This window comes from Mastomys coucha, unplaced genomic scaffold (genome assembly GCF_008632895.1).
Source record: "Mastomys coucha isolate ucsf_1 unplaced genomic scaffold, UCSF_Mcou_1 pScaffold6, whole genome shotgun sequence".
NCBI classification, from domain to species: Eukaryota; Metazoa; Chordata; class Mammalia; order Rodentia; family Muridae; genus Mastomys; species Mastomys coucha.
The window spans coordinates 119,447,340-119,457,277 of NW_022196912.1; the positions used below are offsets into that span (position 1 = coordinate 119,447,340).

Sequence of the window (9,938 nt, forward strand, 5' to 3'; positions counted from 1 at the left end):
AACTAGGTCAAACAGTAGAACCCTGTGCACCAAGCAGCGACTGGGCTGCACGGGGGGTGTGGTGGTGGGCTCTCACGCTGTGGTCCTTGACCCCAAAACTCATGGCAACTGCTTTTCTTCACGGTAAAGACGTTGTTAACCCGAGCCGAGCGTCCTACAGGAGATGTGCAGAAGGCAGGCAGACAATTCTGGAATAAGACAGAACCTGGGATAAGCGCTCTCCAGGGATAGCAGCCCCACCCTTTGGGACACCCCCCACCCCCCGCCAGACCCTGAGCCTCGACCCCAACAGACCCTCCCCCAGAGCTGAGCCCTTTCCAGAGCCTCACCACAGGACACGCCCCGCCCAAAAGCGAGCCACGCCCCTCCCAGAGCCCGAGCCACGCCTCAGGGTACCTGACCCTTTCAGCCTTCCAAAGCCCGGCCTCTCCTCCTTAGCAACCGACAGGACTCTTTCACCTTAGCAACTACTACAGCTTCCACCATGGCTGAAGAGGAAGTTCCTGCGACGACCGAAAAAGTTCTGAAGATACAGAGGGTGTTTATAAACCATCTGGACACCTACAGCAGCGGAAACATAGGAAAGGTGAGCGGTGGCCGGAGCCAAACTGGCCCTCAATCCTCAGTGCGTGTCCCCGGTCTATCTCCACAGTAAAGGCCTGCATCACTGGCTGTTAGGATCCTCCCCAGGGGAAGATCCCAATCCTAGCACATCAGTGCCTCCAGGAGCTGTCCCTAGGCAGGCTTGACCCATGCTCCTTCCTGGAACCCCAGGTGTTTGAACATGGTGAAAATTAGACTCAAGAGAGAAAAAGGCTTGTGCAGATCATACAGTATTATGGGCGGGACCTGGAGCAGACAAAGTATAAGTCCTGCCATCATGTCATCCATGAAACATTCATCTACCGTTTTTTTTTGTTTGTTTGCTTTTGTTTTGTTTTGTTGATTTTTCGAGACAGGGTTTCTCTGTGTAGCCCTGGCTGTCCTGGAACTCACTCTGTAGACCAGGCTGGCCTCGAACTCAGAAATCCGCCTACCTCTGCCTCCCAAGTGCCGGGATTAAAGGCGTGCGCCACCACTGCCTGGAGAAAGGCACCCTTTCTACCTTTAGGGTAAACACACTCACATAAAATAAAAATCAATCTTGGCACGCACCTGCAGAGGCCCTGTCATTGAGGGCTCTGGATCCCCAGTGGCCTTAGGATGAGACCTCTGCTGCCTTGTGGGAAGTCAAGGGTGATGGGGTACCCTCCCTGCACCTCTGTTTAAGTAGCAGAGGGGATTAGACGTCAGGCTTCCTGCCTCCCAAGATGATCAAAAATGAGTCTGTGGAAACAAACCCCCTAGTAACTCATTAAAGCAAATCACCACATGACCAGTTGTGGCATAATTAAATTCTGGCGTGGATTATCAAGGGGTGGTGGCCTGCCGGACAGCTAAACAACTGTAGCACTGGAATAGGCAGAAAGGGCTGGAAATGGAAGCTCATGCTTTCCACTGGACAGGAAGCTTTCGCCCGAGCTAGCAACACTCTTAGTGTAAGGATACAGAAGGGGAAGATGTGAAGACCCCGGGAGGCAGCTCTCTTCACAGCTGGATGTGCATTTTATCGAGTTAGGTTTTCCTTTTTTATTTTCATTTTTTGGTTCTTTTGTTTTGTTCTCCTATGATCTCGTTTGTCCTGGTTCCATAATGGTTATTGTTTTTTGTTTTTTGTTTTTTTAATTGACACTGGACTGAGATACAGGTTTTACATTACAGATTGAGTCTTCAAAAATAAATAAATAAATCTTAGCACTATTTTATTATTCAGTAAGAGCGGCTACTGGCCCCATGTGTCCTCTGAACACCTCAGCATGGCTAGTCCCAAAAGGGAAGCCCTGTAAGCAAACGTCAATGCAATCGAGTTCCAGAGAACAGCACTGGACAAAAGAAGATGACTGCGATCCCGCAGTGCCAGCATTCCAAAACTGAGGCTAGGGGTGGGAGAGATGGCTCGGTGGTTAAGAGCACTGACTGCTCTTCAGGGGTCCTGAGTTCAATTCCCAGCAACCACATGGTGGCTCACAACCATCTGCAATGGGATCCGAGGCCCTCTTCTGGTGTGTCTGAAGACAGCGACAGTGTACTTACATATATAAAATAAATAAATAATTAAAAAAAAAAAACCTGAGGCCAGCCTAGGCTACATAGTGAAAAACTGTGTACAAAGAAGGGAAGGAATAAATAGCTCATCAATTTTTAGACGCTGGAAAGCATCTCAGTGGTAGAGCATCGCCTAGCATGTGAGAAGCCCTATGTTTAATACACACCTTAACCATAATAGTTTATATTGATTCCTTATTAAAACTGATAAATAATGTGTTTGGGTTTATTAGATCAAATAGAACATTTAGGGCTAACTAACGGCTGTGGTATGATAGTGATCTTGGCCAGCACATGCCAGGAACTGCACTTGATCTCCAGTGCTAAAATAAAGCTTTAAAATTAATCGTATTGGTTTTTCATTTTTCAGATGTAACCATTAGACAGTTTTAAGCCAGGGATATAGCTGAGCCAGCAGGGTACCTGCTGCATACCAGGCACAAAACGGGTATGGTGGTGTGTGACTGTGGTCCTGGCCGTCAGGAGGTGGAAGCAGGAGCATTAGGAGTTGAGGTCATCTTTGGCTTCACAGCAAGTTCAAGACCAGCCTAAAATGAGATGTTGTTTCAAGAAAGAAAGAAAGATGGGGGTGGGGGAGGGGATAAACAAACTGGTTTTTTTTTTTTTTATGTTGTTTTTTTGAGACAGGGTTTCTCTGTGTAGCCCTGGCTTTCCTGGAACTCTCTCTGTAGACCAGGCTGGCCTCAAACTCAGGGATCTGCCTGCCTCTGCCTCCCGAGTGCTGGGATTAAAGTCGTGTGCCACCATCCCAGCAGACAAAATGATTTTAAATCACCTCAGGGGCTCATATATATTGCATATCTGTGTTCCAATTGAACATGACAAACATTTTTACCAGAGCCCAGTTCTGCCTACTGCTAAAGCAAGCAAGCAGTTGCTGAAACTCTCTGCACCTGTGTTACTGGCTATTTAATGTCCTCTCTATATATAGTCACTGTCCTGTGTCGTGGGCATCATCTTAGCCACCTTGTTGTGACCGCGATGCACAAGACTTTTGCTCAGTGTATGGGGTCCATGCTAAAGGCAAGAACCCGGAACCATCACTCACTGGCACAGGCTTCCTTGGTCAAACCTCTGCTTAGTGCCTGGGACATGCCTGCTCTCTTGCAGTTCCTAGCTAACTGTGTCGCTGGGGCTTCCCTAGAAGAGATTGGAGAAGAGGAGGAGGAAGAGGACGAGACAAAGTCAGCTGCAGCTCCAGAAGCCACCACCACAAAAGTGAAGGAAGGCACCTTCCAGGTCGTGGGCACCTTGGCCAAGCCAGAGAGCGTCAAACCAGACTTCGCTGTGGAGACATACTCGGTAAGCTCCCGTGGCTCTCCCTAGGACTGGACAAGGACAGGACCCCTTTGGTGCCAGCCCCTTAAGCAGTCTGTTACCAGTCTCTGCCACCTCAGCTCCTCTGTTCTGCAGGCCGGCTCCATGACAGGCCATGGGAAATGTCTGCTTTAAGTAATATATTTGTTTGTATTTTATGTACATTGGTGGTTTTTTGACTACATGTATGTCTGTATGAGGGTGTCGAATTTCCTGGAACAGGAGCCACAGACAGTTGTAAACGGCCATGTGGATGCTGGGAATTGAACCAACCAGTGCTCTTAACCTCTGAGCCATCTCTCCTGCCTCCATATCTCCCCCCCCCCCCCCCCGCCTCTGGGTTGTTTTTGTTTAGTTTTGTTTTTTGTTTTTTTATTTGAGACGGAGTTTCTCTGTATAGCCCTAGCTTTCCTGGAACTCACTCTGTTGACCAGGCTGGCCTCAAACTCAGAAATCCGCCTGCCTCTGCCTCCCAAGTGCTGGGATTAAAGGCGTGCACCACCACTGCCCGGTACTCTCTCTCGCTGTCTCTCTCTCTCTCTCTCTGTCTCTCTTTTAAAGTATAATTTTTACTTTTTAAGATTTATTTATTTTATGGATGTGAGTACACTGTAGCTGTACAGATAGTTGTGAGCCATCATGTGGTTGTTGGGATTTGAACTCAGGACCTTCAGGAGAGCGGTCAGTGCTCTTACCCACTGAGCCAGCTCTATCTATCTATCTATCTATCTATCTATCTATCTATCTATCTATCTTTGTGTTTCCCTCTGTGCATGAGTGCAGACTAGTGCATGCCACAGTGCACATGCATACGTCAGAAGGGGTAGTCGTTGCCTTGCACTTGGTCTTAGACAGGGTTGCTTTGTTGGATTTTGCTGCCTGCACTGGGTGAGCTGGTCCACGAGCTTCCAGGGATTCTGTCTGGGCCTCCATCTGTCTCTCCATACATCTCTATGCACACTACTGCAAGCAGCTCAACATGGGTGCTTGGGATCGGAACACAGGTCCTCACGATTGTGCAGCAAGCGCCTCACTTACTGTGCCGTCTCCCCAGCCCAGGACATACCTTTCTACTGTGACAGAGAACACCATAATGTCTCCACTCTAAGTTTGGGGCCAAAGAAAAGAACTTAAATGAAGTATTCTTGGAGGAGGTTCCTCTAGTCTTTACCTCCAAAGTCATAAAAATCTCTCTATGGAGGTCCTGTGAATATACCTTACAGAAAAGAGGAATGGTGTGAGGCAATGAGCTCCTGGGGACTTAATGCCTTGTATCTCTCTGCCTACAGAGCAGCTGTGCAACCTTCACCTGACAAACTGGACCCAGTCCTCACTGGGAGACATTTTTGTTCCCCTAGAAGAGGTGCTTTTTCTTCCAGAATAAGCCTTCTGTCTGCCTGGATCTCCACTCTCTGAACCCAGTGTAGATCTCTGTACACCCAATAACCTGTCCACGCCTGCAGATTTAACTCGTTAGCCTCCTGGGCTGGCTAGTCTTATGTCAACTTGACACACAAACTAGAGTTATCTGAAAGGAGGGAACCTTAATTGAGAAGATGTTGCCATAAGATCTCAGCTGTGGGGCATTTTCTTAATTGGTGATTGATTGGGGGAGGGCCCAGCCTGTTGTGGGTGGTTTCATCCCTGGGCCGGTGGTTCTTCTCAGTTCTATAAGAAAGCAGAATGAGAAAACCATGGGTAGTAAGCCAGTAAGTGGCACTCCCCTCCACAGCCTCTGCATCAGCTCCTACCTCCAGGTTTCTTCCCTGTTTGCAATCCTGTCCTGACTTCTTTCAGTGATAAGCTACAATGTGGAAGTGTGAGTCAAATGAACCCTTTCCTCCCTAATTTGTTTTTGGTCATGGTGTTTCACCACAGCTACAGAGACCTTAACTAAGATATCTACATCAGTTACAAAGAGTGAGAAAGGTGTTAGTGAGATCTGTCCCGCAGCTGGTCCTGGTGGCTCACACCTGTACTCCAGCACGTAGGAGGTTAAAAACAGAAGAATGTCATGTACAATGGTGTGCCAGCCACTATCTGAGAGCCAAGTGTTCTACTATGTGAGCCCATATAGCCATCTGAAGTTCAAAGACCCTCTTTTTAAGTAAGGCTGCAGACTGAAATACTAGGAATTAGGAGGTCAGTACATATTTGGTGGTTTGAATGAGAATGGCCCCCATAGGCTCATGTATTTGAATGCTTGGTTCCTAGTTGGTAGAACTGTTTGGGAAGGATTAGGGGGTGTGGCTTTGTTGAAGAAGGCATGTCACTGGGTGTTCGTAGGCTTTGAGGTTTCATCCCACACTGGGGCTGGAGAGATGGCTCAGTGGTTAAGAGTACTGACTGCTTATCCATAGGTCCTGAGTTCAAATCCCGGCAACCATGTGGTGGCTCACAACCACCATAATGAGATCTGACACCCTCTTCTGGTGTGTCTGAAGACAGCTACAGTGTACTTATATATAATAAATAAATAAATCTTTCAAAAGCCCACACTGACTGATTCAGACTCACTCTCTCTCTCTCTCTCTCTCTCTCTCTCTCTCTCTCTCTCTCTCTCTCTCTCTCTCTCCCCACCTCCTGCTTGTGAAAGACCCCCGTGGGGAGGCCCCCACTCAAATCTCGGGAGGACGTGTACCCAAGGAATCACGAGAGACCGTCTTGATGTAATTACAAGAGGTAGTTTTAATTTCGGGGCGCTCCGGGCCAGCACCACACCTATCTCACACAGGAGATAGTGGAGCCGACCACGAGGCTCGAAAGTTAGGGGTTTATATAGGAAAATGGGTCTAGGGGAACAAAGGAATCAGTGTGGCTATACATGATTGGCTAGTTCAAATATTAATTATATTACGTGCAGAACAGAATGGAAAATTCCTAAGGTTGGTGTTAATCTGAGTCAACAGAGCATCTGACCTTAAACCATATCTGCCCAGACATGTAGTTTATGTCTTTTTGACCTGCTAGTTCTCAGGATGTCTAACAGACTGCTTGCTCATTCCCAGACCTATGTGGGCCAGCTTGTGATGGATTCTTAGGCCCATAACTTTTCTTCCTAGTCAGCACAGGTCCAAAGCTTTAATTTTTCCTTTCACATGTGGATCAAATGTACACTGTTAGCTACTGCTCCAGTGCCGTGCCTGCCTGTCTATTGCTGTGCTCTCCGTCATGGTGGACAAGGATTTTGGCATTCTGAAACTCTAAGCCAGCCCCCAATTAAAAGCTTTCTTTTATCAGTTGCCATAGTCATGGCATCTCTTCACAGCAATAGAACACTGATTAAGATGATATCCCACATTATCAGCCTTTTAGAGGGTCTTTTTTCTGGGATGAATGTACAAGGAGGAGAACGCAGGAGGAACACAAGGGTGAGCGTCAAGACAGAGATGGAGCTATGAATCTCCAAGGCCACACCACGGCAGCCATCACCATCTGTAAAAGGAGCCCTCCTACTCCCATCGTAGCTCATCCCAGAGGCTTGCTGGGTCACCTAGCTTAGTCCTAGAAGCTTCTACCCTCCTTATAGTCTTATCTGGGGCTAGAGTATTTCCAGCCTCTGAGACTTACTGCTGATTAAGCTCGCCCTTTCTGAACGCTAGCTGGCTGGCTCAACTCAGTTGTTCTGACTCAAACTCCTCTCCAGACTGAGTCAGTCAAACTGGCTTCTTGGCCTCGTACAAATGTCTGCAATGCGTTCTTCCGGCTCCTCATTCTCTGACTCTGTCTTTACCTGCGTATAGTTTCTCTCTCTCTCTCTCTCTCTCTCTCTCTCTCTCTCTCTCTCTCTCTCTCTCCTCCTCTCTCTTTCTGCAATCGTCTCTGTAGGACTGTCCCAGTAAAACTGCCTCCTCTTTTTTTCTCTCTCTTCTTGCACTGCCCCCTTTAATAGCTTCCCTTTCCTCTCTTCATAAGAGTTGGGCATATCCTATTCTGTCAAATCTTTCTCTGATTCATCACTTTGTCTGCCACGGGCCGGCCAGTCTGGGCCTCCCTCAACCCGTGGGGGGAACAGGGTCCTAGTCAGGTAGACAAGGCATTGGCGAAGAAATGACAAACAGAAACAGACACAAGGGAGTGCTGAAACTGAATGTAATTTGTACAAAGTAGAAATCAGGCTTATATAATACACAGAGAACAGGGCAAACTACAGAAATCACTTAGGCAGGAGATGGTCACATCAAGGTCAGTACAATCAATCAGCCAGGTGCAAGGTGGAGAAGCAGTGGTGTCATTCTTCTTTCTTCGGACTGGGTTATCCTGGCAGCTCCAAGATAAACTCTCAGGGTCTGTCTTGAGGTAAGCACCTGAGGGTCGTATTTTAGCATTCCTTGGCTGTAACGTAAATAACTAGTGAGAGAAGCCCTATAACTTCTCTCTAGTCAGTAAAACAATTCTGCCTTGTGTGGGACTGCTCTTAATAATTAGTGCCTGACTACTAACTCTAACTTTGTGGGACTGCTCTGATGATTTGTGCCTAACTGCTATCTCTACCTTTGGAGACACTCTGTCTGATAAGACAGCTCCTTTGTAGAAATTCCAAGCTAACTACAGCTAGGAGATCAATTAGGATTATTGAAACACTGTGGAGGTCAGGAAACCATGATAAATCTCAATTTTAGCTGTAACAAAATATTTCTTAAAGCACCTTTATACCTGAATAAAGAAAGCATGCAGATCTCTCCACAGATTATAGCAGAGATCAATCTGGAACACCTCTGAGTTAGGAGATGTCAGTGACTGACTACCTCAGGAGGCTGACTCCTTTTGAAGTGTACAACTCAGTTCTGTGATCAGGTTTTTAGGCCTGTCCCAGGCACAACTGAAGTAGACGAGTTCTGTGTAACATTTGTCTGCCACTCAGTTAGACAGCATGGCCTAATTTCAAACATGGGTGCTTCTTTCTACAAACTCACTTTACCTTCATTGTTTGGGATTAAAGGTGTGTGCTAAGGATGGGTCTATATTCCAGCCAGAAGGATTTGAGGTATGGACTAAAGGCTGAGCCACACCACAACTAGAAAATGGGGTTTTTCAGCAAATAGCACAGTCTCAGGGTTTTCAGTGTGATCAAGTATTCCGCAACACTCATCACTCTCTGGGAGCTAAGAAGAAAAAAAAAGAAGAAAAGAATGGATTCTTCCCTCTGGCTGTAAGGAACCAAACTTGCTTAGTACACCTTGGCTTTGGACTTCATCCCCTACGTGGTAGTAATACAATTCTGTTCTTTAAGACACTCAGGGTCTTGTGCTTTGTTATAGTAACCTAAGCAAATTAGGGTAGGTGATGCCAAAGGACCTGAAAGGGCCTGGAGAAATGTACACACACACACACACCCGTGTGTGGAAACTGGAAGACAGTGTTGGGCGTTTTCCTCAGGAAGGTTGTCTTCCTCCTCTGAGACAGTATCTTACTGGCCTGCAGTTAACCCTGTAGGCTAGGCTGGCTCATGAGGGAGCCCCAAGGATCCTCCCACTTCCACCTCCCCAGCTTGACAAGTGGGAGCCACCACCATCGAGGCCAGCATTGCATTTTTATCTAAGTTCAAAGGACAGAACTTCAGTCTTCCTTCACACTTGCAAGGCAAGTGTCTTACCCCCATTTTGCAATTTCTAAAAATCCCCCACTCCAGGTTGTTTTCAAGGACGTCTTTGTTACATATGAACTGCACACGAAAGAGAGCGGAGATTTTAGTTGAATAGAAGCACTTCTGCAAACACTCCCCGTGGGGCTCTCCCAGGGTAGGGGTTGGGCAGCTTCCCTTGTCAACTTGTGGATGCAGATGGACTGTTGCTCTTCTTTTCAGGGCATCTCCCGGGATGACCTGCTCTCGCATCTCATGGAGTGCGATGTTGTCATCTATAACATCACGGAGAATGTCCAGCAAGTGGAGGAAGCCTTGTGGGCAGTCTCAGGTCAGTGAGCTATAAGGAACATTGCTACAGCTAGCTGGGGTAGAAAGCACTCAGCCCTGAGCTGCAGTCCGAGTCCCTGGTTAATGCTTAATAATCATAAGGGGCACTGTTTACCGCCACTCTGAGAGTCCCAGGAGAACGGATCTGAGAAGTGCCTGGACTTGGAAATGTGTGCTAATGAACGCACCTCCGGGTGTTTTGTTGTGCGTTGACTTGGAACTTCTTTGTGTCTCGAGTCAGGGTCTTACTGTGAAGCTCCACCTCTGTGATAGTTTGGATGTGTGTGGCCCAGGGAGTGGCACTATTTGTAGGTGTGGCTTTTGTGTGTGTGTGTGTGTGTGTGTGTGTGTGTGTGTGTTTGTTGCCACAGAAGTCAGAAGAGGGCAACATATCCCCTAGAACTGTAGTTACAGGCAATTGTTAACCACTGACATGGGCACTAAAGGAACTGAACTCAGGGCTTCTCCAAGAATAGCACATGTTCTTAACCAACTGCTGAGCCATCTCTCTAGCCCCGCCCTCTCTACCCACCCCTCCACA

At 47.4% G+C, this 9,938-nt stretch overlaps 1 protein-coding gene across 2 annotated transcripts in view; it reads left to right on the forward strand.

Annotated features, from left to right (window-relative positions):
* The first annotated feature begins 292 nt into the window (after nt 1-292).
* Ak7 (adenylate kinase 7) overlaps nt 293-9,938 on the forward strand; it is a 71,711-nt gene continuing 62,065 nt past the window's right edge. The window contains exons 1-3 of one of the 2 annotated variants that reach the window (XM_031356734.1): nt 293-586; nt 3,277-3,468; nt 9,290-9,398. In XM_031356734.1, coding sequence (XP_031212594.1) covers nt 485-586; nt 3,277-3,468; nt 9,290-9,398 — 403 coding nt within the window. In that variant the 5' untranslated portion in view covers nt 293-484. The remainder of the gene's footprint in view (nt 587-3,276; nt 3,469-9,289; nt 9,399-9,938) is intronic. The other variant, XM_031356735.1, reaches the window with a different exon arrangement.